At 36.5% G+C, this 17,725-nt stretch overlaps 1 protein-coding gene across 1 annotated transcript in view; it reads left to right on the forward strand.

Moving 5' to 3' along the window:
- nme7 (NME/NM23 family member 7) overlaps positions 1-17,723 on the forward strand; it is a 37,780-nt gene extending 20,057 nt beyond the window's left edge. Inside the window, exons 10-12 of the mRNA XM_084129844.1 lie at positions 722-823; positions 16,507-16,614; positions 17,634-17,723. Of these exons, the coding sequence (XP_083985970.1) occupies positions 722-823; positions 16,507-16,614; positions 17,634-17,666 (243 nt within the window). The 3' untranslated portion in view covers positions 17,667-17,723. The remainder of the gene's footprint in view (positions 1-721; positions 824-16,506; positions 16,615-17,633) is intronic.
- Positions 17,724-17,725: the final 2 nt, after the last annotated feature.

Here is a 17,725-nt window from a genome sequence, read left to right on the forward strand (position 1 = left end):
TTAGATCTGTATTCTGAATTGTTCTCTGGGTAACCTGAAATTGTTCCTCTTATGGCACTGCTGTGAAAACCCTTTTTGGAACCTTTATTTTTAAGAGTACAACAGTTTCTCATGCAGGTTATAAATGGTTTATGATGGTAATTTATTGGCTATATAGTTTTTTAATTGTTGCTATTATTATTGTAGATCTCATAAATACTTGTTTGTATAGTCACAAAAAGTAACCCGTACATTGTTAATAGGTTTATCTGAAAGGCTTTGTGTCTTTTACACGCAAAAATGGAACCAAGTACTTATTATTCTTTTTGAAATATAAAACTAAAAAGATGCAATTGTGGACACCACAACTAGATCAGAGGATGTGAAAATGGCTCATGGGCTGTTTAGTGGTCTGTGCTTGGTGGGCTCTTCAAATTCGCCCCATAATTTTAATAGCCCACAAACTTATACATACAAAACACAGAGGCCAACTCATCAAACCAGATTAAAAGAGAATTAGAACTAGTCTTGTTGCAAATAACCTGTTCCAAGAACAATAGCAACAATTGTTTGCTTTAACATCCTTTAATTTATATATTTATTAAGAGGCACACTGGTAACTTGAGTCCTCCAGCTGCTCCAATGTCTTCCCAAGGTCTGTTCAGATAATAAGCTCTTTCATTGGTACAGGCACCGCAGGTAGACCAGGGGAATCGTTAACTCTTGACTGCTTGTGTTGCAGAATATGGTGGATGAACTTTGTTCTGGACCTTGTATGGCCCTGGAGATCCATGCTGCCGATGCGGCCAAAGTCTTTCGGGAGTTCTGTGGACCAGCAGACCCTGTGAGTGACCAGACTGCTGAATCCCCTGCCATGTTATAGTGTGTGTTTCTTTCCCAAAAACAGCTTAAGTAATGTGCTTATACCCACAAGCATAGTATTAATAATTTCAGTGCTCTTTTTATATAATGTATGTAAGCATACATCTTTAACGTCACTTCAAGGTCATATCAAGGTTTTATGAAAGTTATAACAGAGACTTAATGGTCCTTCAGTCTCTTTTACTCAGTGACCTCTTTTACCTTATGTATCATGTTATCTGTAGTGCTCTGAAGGCATATCATTTGTACGCCCCCAGGTAAAAACCTGCTTTGTGTCTGCATCAACCAGTCGAAATGTACACCTCCATGCAGGTTTCGTCTTTTACGAAAGATTAGTCTGCCCACTCATGTTGCATGACGACTGTTTCCGCTCTAGGTGGCCACAATTCTGCCAAGTTTTCTACAAATGTCAGAGATAGCTTGTAAACTGCAGGTACCAGTCATGATGTACCATTAGATAAGAATTACAATCCTTGGAGTCCTTGGTTAGGGTTTATCAGCCTTACGCACAGTACTAAAAGGTTTGATAATAATGTGGACTTTGTCATTTTCAGTATGGCACTCGCTTGTGGTCCATTTGCTTTCCTTTGACGGATAAAAAGGTGGACGCTAGAGTTTAGCCTTTTGGTTAAAGACCCCATGAAATCAAAATAATGGAATATTGTGACTTTTAGTGCTTGTTAGCTTTTAGTTATCTATATATGTACTCATTAAGTTAAAAATAAATTGACAAAATTATCATAACTATTTTCCATTTGGCGAGTTGTAACTAATTCGTATGAAGTTGTATCTCATTCGTTCATTTTCATACGATCTGCTTACGCCCCATTGATGGTTAGGTTTATGGGTGGACAGGGCTGCAGACTAACATTTGAGAGCATTAGCGCTGGTACCAAGGTTATTATAGTTTTGCATTTTTAAATTAGTTTTTATTTTAATATCATTTTCAAATTTCAGTTAGTTTCATTAATGGTTGTGTTAGTTTTAGTTTAGTTTTTATTTTGTGAACACATTTCTATTTAGTTTTTATATATTTAGTTTCAGTTTAGTTTTAGTAATTATAGTTTAGCAGAGTCAACAGAATACTTCCAGTTAAAAACATTTAATTTCAGCAAAGTTTAATGTTTGCAGTTTACAGTTAACTCTTGTGAAAACCTCTTAATAATACAAATAAAATAATTATTTGAGGATGAACAAAGAACCAAACAAAGGCAACTAAAAAGTAAAAATTATTCATTATGTTATATTCACATTCATATTAAAAATTAAATCTTGTTAAACGTGGTGTAAAAGAAAAAGATATGCATATAATTATTATGATTATTCTTTAAGGTTATTTCTATGATTAATCCTTTCAAATATTATTCTTGTATAGATCAATTTATGCTTTTTGTCTATTGCATCGTGTAAAATCATATACTCATAGTTATACTTATTTTCAAATGTTCTATTCAGACCAGACATTTAGTATACTTCTACTCTGACAAATATACGTCTATTTCTGGGCTATAGACATGCTATTTGTTTTTTCCGTTTTCTGTACAGTGTGGTAGGCAATATCTTGTCTATTATATGTGGTAGGCCTATCTTGTTTAGGCTAGTTTCACATGAGATGGTTATCTTACCTGGAATTAAGGTACAGCTGTATTTGCATAAGGTCTGGACATGATGGAAAAACTTATTTTACCATTTCTGCTTCTTAGGCTGGTTCACACAGAAAGCGTTTTTTCTTTGAAAAACGGTAAAAAGACACAGGCACAGTGGAATGGGGCAAAAGCGCAAGGTCTCGATACTTGTCTTTTAAAAGTTTAACTTATTTTAACTTGAGTGCCGCGTTTTTAGAACGTTGTGTCATGCACGTGATGCTGCAGAAGACGCGAGACTCGAGAGCAACGGTTATACATTGAAAAATAAAGTAGCGCAGTGGAACTTAAAAAAAGTGATTTTCTGGTAGGCTAGAGGATGAGAGCTTAATAATTACGAAAACGATTATTTATTTTTGCTAATTATTATTTTGTTTCAGTTAGTTTTTCAGTAACTGCTGTTAGTTTCGTTTAGTTTTAGTTTTTCATTTATGTTGAAATTTCTGTTTTATTTCAGTTTACGAAAAGTTGAGATGCAGCTAAAATTAACTTTTTATTAACAACAATAACATTTAAAACCCTTTTTTTTTCACACTATATCACACATTTAAATTGTATATTATTTAGAGCTTTGAAGTGCTGGAAAAAGTGTGAACTTAATCAGTTTTTTGAGTAACTTGAAAGTAACTTGAGTTTCACTTGTGCAAGGTTGTATGAACCCTGAAATGAATAATGTATTCCTGCCACAATACCATGGTTACAGTTAGCGTTATTACATTAAATCCATGGTGAGTGTTAGTAATTTGTGGGCTGTAAACTATAATGACTAACTTGTTCATTCATGGCACAATGTTTCTCCTGGTTTCCACATTAGTGCTGTTTAATCTGATAATCTATGGGTTTATAACAGACAATTCTGCTCTAATTGTGAATGCTTCTCACTAGATTTTGCAGCGATGTTATTAATTCTGCACCAAATTCAAACGGTTTCTCATTGGATCTCCCACTGCTGTGTAGTAGTAACGTGTCCCGTGATCAAGATCAGCCCGCGAGTAATCCTGTTCTGAGCTTGCACTGTGCTGTCTAATATTGGTCCGAGCTGAAAAACTGCCAGCGCTGCACAGCTCAAACGAGAAGAATGCTTTCATTTTGTTTGCTGTTTGATGTTTTTCATATGCAACAGAAATGGCAGCTCTTATCAGTTGGGAAACATTGTGATCGCACCAGTGCAACCTCTAACAAAAACCATTTGATCACAGTCTGGACCCTGGTGGACCATTTTGCTTTCCTAAAAATCATGTTTTTGTTTAAATCAAATTTATACGAAATTGCCACCCTGTAAAATAGCTGCTTTTTTTCTGAGATTGAGTTGGACCTCCAGTTGTGCAAACTGTCCTGTTGTTAGCATTTTATTACTTTTATTACCTTACACAAGCTGATGCTTCCCCCCTAGATATTTGTGTTCTTTGACACAAATGGCTTTGATATTCTGAACATGGCTCCAGTGTTGTGACCTTTACAAGGTCAAACTAGATTGCTCAATCATGGGTTCCGGAAAGAGCTACGCACTTCTCAATTGACAGCCCCGCCCTGGGTCCTCCCCCACCCTCTTTTTCTCACACACACACATATGGTGCAGAGGGAAAGAGAGAGAGCGTGAGAGTGTGTGGTTGGTTTTTAAATACTCTGACAGGCTGTATATCAGCATTGTCTGGTCACAACAGCAACAATATTGTCTTATATCTCACAAGTTCTTTGAACTCATGCTCTTTATTTTGACATGTTCTCCTGTTTTCCCCCCTCCTTTTGTGCTGGATCTGTGGCTGCATGTCTGTGGTTTATAAACACTGCCAGAATGATGCATAAAACATAGTTATTATGTGTGTTTTGGGGAGATAGACTGGTCTAGATAATGTACCGTAAACACTTTTTGATTGTTGCTGTGAATAAATGAGGGGTTACAACCCATTCCCTTCCATTTACCAAATCACACTAAACACATATACAACATAAACATGTGCTGAGCCGCCTTTTACCTCCATTTATAATGTTATAAAGCCTTGTATTTAGCCTAGTAATTTATTTCCTTCATCAACATGAATAAATGTTAAACTGAAGCTCAGCACTTAACAAGGTATGTAGATACTGTATTTTGTAGCCTTTTTATTGAAAGTACATTTAAAATGTTATTATTTCTAATTTTAAATTCAAGTTTAATCTATTTTTATGTGGTAGTGGTTTATCGCTCGAGCTGTATTTGAGCACATTTTTCCTGCATAAGAGTGTTGCAGCTATATGTTGGAGCTAGCATAGGCTACTAACTGCAAGGCCTTACTGAACAACTCCAATTTGAACAGTAATTCTAATGTTTATCGTTTGGATTCAGTGAATGTTCTTACAATGAATGTTTGCTAGATAGTCTTGCGATATGCACAGTTATGTTTTGTGTTGATGACCAGATTTATTTCAGATGAATAGGCAAAATAAACTGGCTGGAGAAGGTGCACCACAGACCGCTTCATCAATTGTAATGGAAGCAATCTTGTGTTGATCACAAGCATCTAGTGCCGACAAACCTAACTAAACGTTTTTCAAAGATGTGTGCATGCTGACATATTTGTTGGTGTCTCCTAGACCAGGGGCTTTCAAACTGTGTGTCGCAGCAGCTAAATTTGCATTTCAGTGAATGACACACTTACACAGACACAAGCAGTTTAGTCTAGGGCTGCACGATATACCAACATTAAAAACTGAGACATTACCTATTTCGAATCGCAAAAGCTATCATTAAATAATATAAATATAAATATATGCGCTGTGTTTCAAAGTCGAAGTATTGCATGAGATTGCATTTGTGAGGCTGGAAGCTTACACTGTAAAAAAAATCTGTAGAAATTACAGTATTACTGGCAGCTGTTTGCCAGTAACTTACTGTAGATTTAAATTGATGTTATTTACTGGCAACAGTTTGTTCAAAGTTAAATGAACATTAAACATTAACAAGTCTTTATCTTTACAGAATAAAACTAAAATAACAGCCTCATGCAAAGCATTCTGGGAACCAAAATCTGAAGGAAAAAAAAACAGAAAAAGGTTGATGAAGATTTCTGGTTCCCAGAATTAGTGGTCGACCGATATTGTTTTTTGATGGCAGATGGCCGATATTTATATATATATTTATTTTAATCAATATTTAATAAATTATAAATAAATTATAAAACCATTTTTTAAAATAAACATGCTTTTATACTTTAGATGGCAATTTCTTAAATTTGCAATACTATTACAGTATGTTTCACAAAGTAATTGTTTAGAAATATGTGAATATGTGAATAAAAAGAAGGTAAACACTGTAACGGCACTCAGTAATCTGGTAATTTCGTATTAATCATATTTTTTCAAATAAAGACAAGGTAACGCTAATTTTACATACAGCACAGTGAAAACGATACGAATTTGACACAGTTGGCAACTGGTTATATATCAGCATATTTTAAAATGAAGGATTTAAAGTTTTTCGATCGCGTCTCCTGAAGCTGATCTTCTGTTCGCATTCACTCACTTCGCACAGACCGACCGTCACTTGCAGACAGTAATGCACACTTCACAAGATATCACAGCTGGATTCAATTAAATCTGCAAGGTTTGTGAAATTAAATGTTTATTCGATATTCAGAGATTTGTTTAAATGACATAGATGCGCATTTGCTGAATGTTGACGGCAAATGAGAAAGTATTTTAGCCTGTTTTTTTTTTTTTGCCTTTTCTGTTACAAATAATATAAAAGCAAACGCTTTACATTACTTACTTCGCATAAATTACCATTTACTTTCTTTGTTTACCAGTTCTGTCTAACAAAGTATTAGATATGACTGACAGAGATCGTAAATTTATGAAGACGGAGAATATGAGTGAGCACTGTTTGATCTGAGGAGCAGCCGTTGCCGTTCTCTTCTGGCGCTGGTGTTCTCAGCGCCGCCCGTCAAAATAAAAGTCCCGCTTCCAACACATCGGCCAATCAGAAAAACTTATCGGCCGATGCCAATACTTCAAAAATGCCAAATATCGGCCGATATATCGGGCTTGGCGATATATCGGTCGACCACTACCCAGAATGCTTTGCATTAGATTGTTATTTTATAGTTTTATTCTGTAAAGACAAAGACTTGTTAATGTTTAATGTTCATTTAACTTTGAACAAACTGTTGCCAGTAAATAACATCAATTTAAATCTACAGTAAGTTACTGGCAAACAGCTGCAAAACTACAGCAATTTTTTTACAGTGTACGTTGCTATTTTGAACCAATAATTGGAACAAAAGGCAGTTGAAGGATGACGTGTATAATTCAAATATTTATCTGACTCCAATATAATTAATCTGACTCCATTAAAGTTGTTGTTATTCTTTAACCTCTTATTCTTTAAAGGTAAAAGGTCTTTCTTAGAACTGATAGGAAAACGTAGGATTTAACCTGAACGTTTAGATAACGAAAGTTATCATCACTTTAGCTTTCAACATAATCAGTGAAAAAAGGAAAGATTCTCAAAGCCTTTAAAGCAGGCAAAGTTATTTATTAAGTTACATGTTTAAATACACAGACAGTAGAATGGAACAACATACGGTATAGAAAACAACAAGTTATAACAAATAATGCACTGTTGTGCGGAAGAGGCCGTAAAAGCCTTTCTCCTAGTATGAGGTTACGCACCGGTGTGCGAGAGTGGCGGGGTTAAAGCCTTTCTCCCAGATCAACAGTTACCTTTCCTCCTTATACCCTGAGCAAAGCATTGTTAAACATGAGTGGAATACCAACACCGAAACCAAAAGATGAGGCAAATGGGTATTGATCAAGGGGGGGAGAAGAACATTAACATATTCTCCTCACTGTATGTTTAAGCAATAGTACCTAGATTGTACATTAGGATACTTTAATATCTCTATTAAGTTCACCACAGTATGAACTGTGTGATAAACAGTATGTAGTTGAAAGCATATGTCCTGTGAAGCAAATGCCCTACACATTACACCAAAATATTCAATGTCATGAAAGGCTGTGTTAGGTCTGTTCGTTCATCTCTGTGGTCTGTTCAACTCGACGCTGTTGTCTTTCAGAGACATGGTCGTGTTTGCATTCCCTCCTGTGCATTTCGCTACCTCATGTACACACGGAACGAGCGTGAGAGCGTTTTCTGCCCTGAACACGTACTTATATGATACTATGTTGTTAAATGTTTAATTTGTATCTGCCATGCCGTTGATGGTGATATCACAATAAACTCAAATACTATTACTACTACTGCTGCTACTGTGCTGAACACCGCAATGAGTTTAAAAACACTCGGAGCAAACATGTCAATTTTTGTGGACATATTTCATATACTCTTTAATGTTTGTAAATGAAGAAATTAAAATGTAAATATTAGTATTGAAATTGTACGGTTGTTATACTATAAAATAAAATTATTATTTTTAAATGCTCGATAAATGTTTGATTAAGATTAAGCTTACTGTACTTCTGACACACCTCCCCCATCCCAAATATTTTAGTGGATCTTAAGATAGATTCTGCTTGTCTAGGTGGGTCTTGGAATGGAAAAGTTTTGGAACCCCTGTCCTTGGATACAGCAATCCTTAAGATTACATTGCTGGACCAAAATGCAGAAAGACCAAATTGAGGCGGATATAAGGATAAACCATTAACACTTTGAGACTCCAGGATTGTGTGAACAAAAGAGGGGGAGCAATATTTTCAGTATTGTTTGTGAAGGATTAGTTGTAGTTCATAAAGAGAGGATAATACTCTTCATCGCTGTTTGAGTCTGAAGGCAGGCGTGTTTTTCTTTCATTTCAGCCGAAATTTTCAAAATCCTGTGCAAACACAAAGATTACATTAATTCGGGATGGAATGTGTAAAGTTTTATGAGAGCATCATAAAGTTTTCCGAGCGCAAGTCAGCTTTAATGTCATGTTCTGTTGCACAGTTTGGAGATCCGTATGATAGATTTTAGGGGGAAAGGGTCAATGGTTGATAATGTGATTAGTCAGTCTAGATTCAACATGCTTCGTTAACCACTCTTCTTTTCTGGTAACCTCCACACCTCTAAGCTTTTCCCACTGCTGAACACACTTTAGAGTCGTGTAATGCCTTACCAAATGGTAGTGAAATGAGAAGGACCATGAGAGTTGCCTTGTAAAGTTTATTTATAAGGGAGCAGTACCACAGCATGGTCCATCGTATGGTGGGAAACAAGAATAGAACATGTGTCTAACATTATGTCAGCAACATTGAATGAGAACACATGCTTCATTTGGCAGAATTTAGCTAATTTTGGACCACTTTGTGTGCTAGTGTAGCATCAGCCCCTGTAAAGAAGACATGAGATCAGTCAGACCTTGTTGTTTTGTCCTTTAGAACAATTATCAGTTTAATGGTTGTGGTCATAATTTTAATATCAGTGCATTCCCAGTTTTTTTTAATGTTTTGGCCGATATTACAAATTTATGCTAATACTACTAAAACATTTTATTAAAACTAAATAAAACAATAAAAACTAAAATAAATAGTAGGAATGCACAGTATTTTAGTACCATATCAGCTATTGGCCAATGGATTTTTTTTAAATTATCGGCATCAGTTGATATTGAATATTTAATTGTTCATTTCCCTACAGTTAGCATATGTTCGCTGTCGTCTAACGTTTACTTAAAGTTGATCTTTAAAAACACTAATAATTTAATAACACTGTTAATGTAATCTTTGGCAAGTCTCAAAATGAATAGCCTATCTTTTTTAGTATTGTACATTATGATTTATGCCTAAATTCACTTGTAGCAATTAAAATGACTTGAAAAGCATTTTAGTTTTTAATTTTTAATGTATTTGGGCCATTTATTGGTTGTCGACATAAGACGATAAATATTGTAATGTTAATGGTTGTCAGTTATCGGCCATAATTTTTATAGTTCTGCATCCCTAATAAATGGTTTGTTTGCTACAAATGATTTGGATAAAAAATTCCCTTTGAAACCTATTATAGCGAGACATCACCTCTCCAAGCAATCCAAATGAATTATATGAAAATATACTGCAACGTTTTTGAGAATGTTGTGGAGCTTCTCTGCAGATTACTGCAAATTCTACGACCTTAACAATGGACCCAGTGGGATTTTACATTGGTCATAAATCAGACTTTAATGTCCCAACTTTGGACATTTCCCTTGTCGCATCTCATTTTAGGACAGTCTTAGGTCAAGGTCAACGTAAAGGTTTTTTTTAACCAATATTTTTTTAAGAATGTGGTTTCTGAACACTTCTGGTCTTCTGACCTATTTGTTGTGTAGAAGTGCTGTATTCAGGAATGATATCAGCTGTGGAACACTGCTCCTCTCCAGTACCTTTATATTACAGATCTCTTTATCATGTTGATAGAAGTGTAAAAGAGCAAGGAGATACGTGTGAAGGAAGTGAAAAATTCATCATGGCGGATCCTGTTGGCTTTAAGATGTCAACTCAAGTCAATTGTTGGGAGATTTTAACTTTCTCATTCCTTTTTTTGACAGTATTGTTCAGTGTAACCAGATTATCTGACTCAAGTGTCTGTGTACACAAGGAAACAATGTATTTCTAGACAAAACTTCCTTGTTCAAGGTTGTTTCCAAATGTGTGAAGTTGTATTCTGCTGTGTTACTAAAACAGACCAAGCTCACAAAATAATTAATTCTCCAGTTTCTATGTTAATACCTGCTGTTATTGTCTGCCTTTCTGCATTCATTTACATTCTATATGAGTCTGTTTGAACTTAATAAGCTCCAAGGCTGACTTTGGTCCATGATTGTACAGAAGAAATTAGCCATTGGTTTTCGGTGTGAGAACGCACCAAGATCCTGTTCTCTTAGTTGTGCTTAAGTCTCATATGGTGTTGGAGTTCATGAATAATGTATTGTGCCGACAGATCGTATCAACTGACAAAGTTCAACTGAATGCCTGTCAATGACTGACTGGCTTTCAGCTCCAGGTTCCAAAATACCGTAACTGAACCTCCACTTGGAAACGAAGGTAACTTGTAACACGGTAAACCTATACAGTCGGAATGTAACTGTGCCTGATTTTTTTACAGACAATGGAGATAAGATGTATTAGATGTGTGGACACAGTGTTTGCCTACTTTACACAAGAGCATTTTGTGTATCCATGTCCTCCAAATGTATCAAAAGTAAACACAATGGTTTGTGGAGGTAGAATTATGTCTTTAATACAGCTCTACAGTGTAATGTCAAGTTTGTGAATTATTTTTTGAGTGCCCTGCGCTCAGTTTTATTAGGATGTTGCTAATCTAGTGTTCTTGTTCTAGTATGGCTCTGTGTCAGTCAAGTTCTCGCCTGCTACACAAAGAAACAAAGCACAATTGACACTGTCGTCTCACGTGTCTTCTGTACAGCCCTGTTAGATCTGTCCGTGAGAAATATGACAGACCAACATGTTATAGCCTGTAAATAAAGAGCAAAGGCAATTAGTAACAAAGAGGTTTTTCCTGGATTAGGGTATTTGACAAGGCATGAAGCACTCAAGTACAAATAACAGAATGTGCTATAGATGGTTCTCTTATGTTTGTGCAAAAGCCTGTTTAAAAAAAGGTGTAGTGTTTCTAGTGAGAGCAGTTGCATTTTTAAAAGAAAATCTGCCCATGGCCTGTTTTATAGCAAATTGTTCATCCACAACCGAGATTATTCAATCAGTCAGGGTTTAATAGTGACCTCGAATAGTGCTAAGTGCTAGCATGTGTCAGTGCTGTAAGTATGTGGGCATAAAGTCAGGGCCATGGAGACCTGTAGTTACCATGGCGGTGCTCTCTTAGGAGGCTCCAGTGTCGTCCCCACAGCATCGATTGCTGCTTAATTAAGGCCCCTCTTACATCAGAGTGGCACCAGGAACAGGGAGTGAGTGAGCTATGTGACCGGGACTGATCTGGAACTGCCTCGGACAATCTGCCCGTCATCTGGCATCATATTAGTGCAGATCTACTTCCTCTATTTTCCTAACGTTAAGAGTCTGCTTTGGTTTGTTTTTGATCATAAATTACAAAAAAAAAATTTTTTTGGCTATATATCACCACATAAACCTTTTGTCCTACATTCACTCTAGCTTAACACTCTAGCCTTTGTTGTCATGCCTTAAGGTGCATTCACATCAGCAAAATGTTAAGCAAAAATCTGTGGGCAAAAAGATCTATTGTCAATAGTGTGAAGCACAGCTCACACAAAAGTCACTTTCAACCCATGAAAAGAAAACAAACATTTAAAGCCAAGGCACTCAGGGTTAAGAAATCAAAAAAAAGTCTTTATTCACCCGTGGCTTAAATTATATAAAACCAATTCCAAATACCAACGTGTTGCAGCTAACAATCATTCATTAGGCCACTTTCAACCCAAGCAGCTTTCTGTTGGTCAATGCGGCGAATTCGAGTGACTAACTTGAACCTGTTGCAAAATTGGCGTTGGGAAATATTTCGCTGTCACATGAAATTCTCAATTGCATGGATCCTTATTTAAATGACAGGATTTCACCCAAGAAATGCTAAATGTGGCCTCACCTTTAGATGAATGATTACTTTGTGCATTACCATTTGCCTTTTTATTCAAATTACTTCAAGTATGCTAATTACATGGACAATTACCTTGCCACCACCTGTGGTGAAGTGTTTTCTTTGAGGGGACAATGGTGAAAGCACAATTGTGATGTCACTAATTCTCAAGGTCTTACATCACTCATGTGGGACTAAAGGTTAGTAAATTTTTTGCTCCAAGGCTATTTGAATGTGCACAAGCCGAATATTTCCACATTTCCAACATTTCTACTTGCGTGCATTTACTGTATATCTGAATATTTGCTAGACAAAATTATCAAGTAGGAGAAAAAGACGGGATCTTGTGGTTGCCTTACAAACTTGAACCAAAACTTGATATCTCAGAAAACTCTGTTGAAACCAAATCGACTTTTATGCTATTTTACATGATTTTTGGCATTTTAAATTGGTTTACGTATGTTTAATTACTGTATAGAAATAGGGATTGGTTTGATATTTACATGTGTGATTTGTCTAGAAAGACCCATTTTGGCTTGTTTGGGATTACAAAAGGTCCTTATAAATAAAAGTGGCTTGAAACTGTTGCTTGTTAATTAACATACACCAGGCAGATTAGCACATTGACTTTTGATAGCTATGAAGTGAGAGACCTTGATGGAGGGGGTGTGAAGAATGAGCCTCATTTATTAAACATGGCCGTTTTTACAGGTAAGAGCCCATTGACGTACACAGGAAACAAAACAATTCTGACCTTGTGATCAGCTTCAGTCAGTGTCAATTAAATGTCTGAGACTACACAAAAAATCTGAAATTCATAAATTATTCAAAAGTATGGGGTTGATATGATGTTTAATGTTTTTTGAAAAAAGCCTCTTATGCTAACTAAAGCTGCATTTATTTAATTAAAAAATACATTAAAACACATTCATTCTAAACAGCAGGCACACACGGGGGTTAAATGTGAGGAGTTTAAGTCTGGAACAGTACACTCTTCTAACACAAGCTATACACCCAGATTGTCTTTCAACCATTTGACCAAATAAGGCTAGTTTACCCATCTAGTGTGAATTTGTCCCTCTAAATTACCGTTATTTTAGTTTTCAATAATTTGTGATGATTGCCAAATACTTTTAAATGGCACTAAGAGTCAGATATCCATATACTCAGACGTTAAGTCATGTCACTTGACTCTAAGACTGAGACGTCTCTCTGAATACGGGCCCCATTTTATCAGCGAACAGCGAGAGGAGGGTGTGTGAGGTAACGATTTTTTCGCCTCGGTCTACATAGACAGTGTTACGTCAGTGTGTCCTCTCTATTGACATTCTCTTTATGTTCTGTGTAGTGGGTGTGGGAGGTTTGTATATGCAGTGTGTGTCTGGCAGCGGCTCTTTTTAGAATGAGAACACACGCACACTATGAATGCTGACGTCAAACAGCGGCCGTTAGAAATGGATATCACCAACATGGATATCTCAGTCATACATTACAAACGTGCTGATTAAAGCAATTTTCCCAAAGGAGTTCCATGAGAAAAGAGGCAGTGAGAGGCGAAATGAACTCTCTTAGCTTGTTTTTTCCTTATCCTAGCCTGTAGTTTGTGTAGAACCATCAGTGTTTGGGCTTGGCAGGACTCATTACAGTGACATTAAGCTCAGCGGCTGCAGGTCACTAATGGGTAACTAACGCAATTATAGTGAGACAGGTTTTGCCAGGAATTGTCTCAGCACTCAAAATGAGCCTTTCTGTGAGCATATCTATGTGTGTTTGATGAATAAGTCCAATTCCAGTCAGACTAAAACAATAATTTGTCTATTTAAAACAAAGTAAATCAGCTGATTAAGATAAATGTTCTGATGAAACCTATAATACCGTTCGAATTTTGGGATTGGTAGGATGTTTGTTTGTTTTTTGTGAAAGAAATTCATCTTTTTATTCATTAAATCAATGTCACTCATTTGTAATGTTACTACAGATTTCTATTTGAAATAAATTCTGTTCTTTTTAATGGTTCTATTCAACAAAGAATCCTTAAAAAAAAAAATTAAGCACAACTGTTTTCAACATTGATAATAATAAGAAATCAGCATAGAATGATTTCATGTGACACTGAAGACTGGAGTAATGGTTGCTAAAAAATCAGCTTTGCCATCACAGGAATAAATTACAATTTAAAATATATTAAAATAGAAAACAATTACTGTTGGTACTGGTTTTTTTTACTGTTTTTTACTGTTTACTGTACTGCTTTTTTTTTTTTTACGTCCCGTCCCGTCCCAAACTCTGTGTCCCAAACCACGTGTCCCGTCCCGTCCCACTGATGGTACTCAAAAAATAATTTCAAGGTTGGCAGGTCTGTTTTATTAATATTTCTCACTTCAGACATTTTCATACCAACCCCAAACTTGTTTTAAATGAATCACAAAGCAGACATCATATCTAGATAAAGCTAAAGAAAGGATTGCCTTCATGTGCTTTTTCAATGTCAACAAGATAAGGATAATAACTAACCAGCAAGAGTCTCTAAATATGCCAAAGCTTAAGAAAGGAAATCACATGTTACAGCGCTCTCTTTATTTGAACCAAAACACTCATTTTGCCTGAGACTTTCTCTCATAACAATGTGTGGTCACTTACTACTCGCTCTTTGTTTAAACTGTGTGGTCTTCAACAGGTTCCAGGCCACTGAAATGGAAATCCAGAGATCAAAATGGAGGTGACAAGATGGGTGTGGCTAAGGAAACCCAATTTATTTACATTTAGATAACCCATCCCCCATGGGCAGAGATTGGGAGTTAGATTTCCTACTGGTAGAGATTAGCAGAGGACAGTAGAGCCGCTGGGGCTTGTGTCCTCAGGAATATTTCATTTCATCACGTTCCATTTTAGCCTTAGCCAGTTGGCCAGCTGAGCTCTGAATGAGAAGCACATGTGAGCGCGAATTGAAGTCAAGACCTGGTATTAGTCCAACATTCTGCTGAAAGGGCATTGAAATATAAACTCAAAGTAAACTCAACCAAGACCCCTTGAACTTCTGTAACGCTGTAATGGCAGGGGAGGAGTATTTGTTTAACATTTTTGCATCTTTGTAAAGGTGATCATATATTTTTAAAATCGCTCATACTGTTACACTCAATCAGTCCCATTTTGTTGGTCTTTATGTGGGACTTTTGTATCTCTTGTATTCCTCTGTTACCTTTTACCTCTCTTGTTGTTGTTTTTTTGCTAAATGACAGCATGCCTAGAATGCTGAGCAGCCTGTTCTCTGCCAGACTGGTGTTAATGTCAGGTTGAGATGAGCTTGACCAGAGAAAATAAAAGCTGGTCACTATTCTGGATTGCACTGGTATTTAAATTCTGTCCAATACAGATAAACACATAATTATTTTTATATTATGGCTCACTCTTTGAATTTGAACTTATTTACACCTAAAAGGTTTATAGTAGAACATATTACGTGTACATAGCACAACATAATACTATTCTAATGAACTAATATGCACATTTTAGTGGTTAATAAGGTTACAATTTAGCAAAAGAATTTCTGACAGTGATAACTGTTAAATAACCAAAAAATATAGTACTTTGTCTATATAAATAAAAAATAAAACACTAAAAACTAAAATTAATCATTCATTAATCATTTAACAGTGTTATTAAATTATTGAAGTTTAGAGTCGGCATTAAACGGTTGCTGCGATAGTCTTTTATTTCCTATTGTGACGTATATTCGAGTTAAAAGGCTTCTCAAACAAGAAAAAAATTTAAGGCGGGACTTGATTTTGTCCATCGGGAATTGGATCATTGTGAATCATTGCTGTGATGTCATATGAGTGACAGGTTGATCCCTCCCTCATGCCAGTAAACACGTCATCATAGAAGAGAATAGATGTCGCATACATGAATTTAAAAAATAAAGATGTGCACGGATAAATTATTATAATAAATACTGCAATATTCCATAAAAAAAAATTTTTTTTGGTTTTGATTTCAACCCGACTTTGAGCGTTAGATGACGGCAAAGATAATCTAAATGTAAAGGATAAAGATAATCTAAATGTAAAAATAGTCCGAACAATTATAGGATGTAATTAATATATATGGATATGGGTAAACAATTGTATATCCAGAATGGTACCAATATATCGATAATTTTAATGCTAGCCTAAAAATGTCCAATCATGTTTAAGTTGAACAGTGTTTACTCTGACATAGAACTATTTAGGAAGTTTACTGATGTTGCAGTAATCTGTTTGAGTGACATGAACAAGCACATGCAAGTAACCTGATGCCCTGGATAGAATGTGATGTTATGTGATCTCGCAGCAGCGTTGGGCATGAGTGACCATCACAACACATGCATCATCACCTGTTATTTTATCCAAAGGAAACACTGTTTCAAAGCATGTGCTCCATTGCTCTAACAAACTAACCCATCACAGAGCTGTTGTCATGTTGTGTTTTATTTCCATACAGGAAATTGCACGCCACCTTCGGCCCGCCGCTTTACGAGCGCTCTACGGCAAAAACAAAGTGCAGAATGGCATTCACTGCACAGACCTACCAGAGGATGGGATTCTGGAGGTGAGCTCATGCAAATCCCATTCAAACTCAATGTTACGCAAGAGACACACAGTCACGTTTTGTCTTCGGACTCGTTTTACTCGCTTTGAGGATGTTTGTTTGCCTTCAAAAATATTTCTGGATCCCACAAATGCTAATGAAGCCCAGAACAAAATGGCATCCAGGTCTCATGACTGTCCGCAGTGGGCAGAGACAGACCTACAGCCCAGCGTGTCTCACAGGAAGGGATGCAGGCGGATAGAGTCGGTTTGGTAGAAGGGGGAAAAAAAGGCTTTGTTATGCCAGGGAGTGGGTTTGGCCCGGTGGACGTCATTGTTGTGCACAACTCCTGATCTGTCCAGCCTCCCAGCACAAATGGCCCCTTGTTAATCATTTGCCTGCTGACCGACTCACCCATGACATTCCAAGAGCTCAGGCCTCACAGAGGCCCAGCACAGACGCCGGCTGCCGTAACAGGCACAATTCAAGGGAAAGTCAATTGTTTGAAAGTAAAACAAGCTGGTGAGCTGATGCCGAGGCCTGATGAAGTGCATCACAGATTAAATCAGGTTTATCTATTATGATGGGCTTTGTAATTTTTTAGATGTTCTATTTAGGTGTGTGCAAATTCATGTACTTATCCACAATTCTATGCCTGTTGAGTGTTGGACACTTTATGCACTCAGCTTAGCTGTTAGAGTTTAGAGTTTAGCTCCAAGCCTAATCAAACACACCTGAACCAGATAATCAATAGTCTTCAGGGCATTACTAGAAAGCTACCTTTCCATTCTACAAAAGCTTCTTTAGAGTGGAAAAAGGTTCTTTAGATGTTTTAAATGTCCGGGGGAAAAATGGCACTTTTAAGAACAACTCACTGAAAGGTTCTTTGGGGAACCACAAATGGTTATATGGCATTTCTGTGAAAACCTCCTTTTTGAACCTTTATTTTTAAGAGCGTAGGGTACATAGTGTGATATTTGGGATAACTATTGTGTTTTGGAGGAAGATTGGACTGAATTGTGGGAATTTCTGTTTTGCAGGTCCAGTATTTCTTTAAGATTTTAGATGGGTGAAGCAACTGTGGAGATGTCCGTCCGGCTGTTATTTAAATAAAGACCACTTTAACAACACC

Source organism: Abramis brama, assembly GCF_963993115.1.
Source record: "Abramis brama genome assembly, chromosome: 11".
Lineage (NCBI taxonomy): Eukaryota > Metazoa > Chordata > Actinopteri > Cypriniformes > Leuciscidae > Abramis > Abramis brama.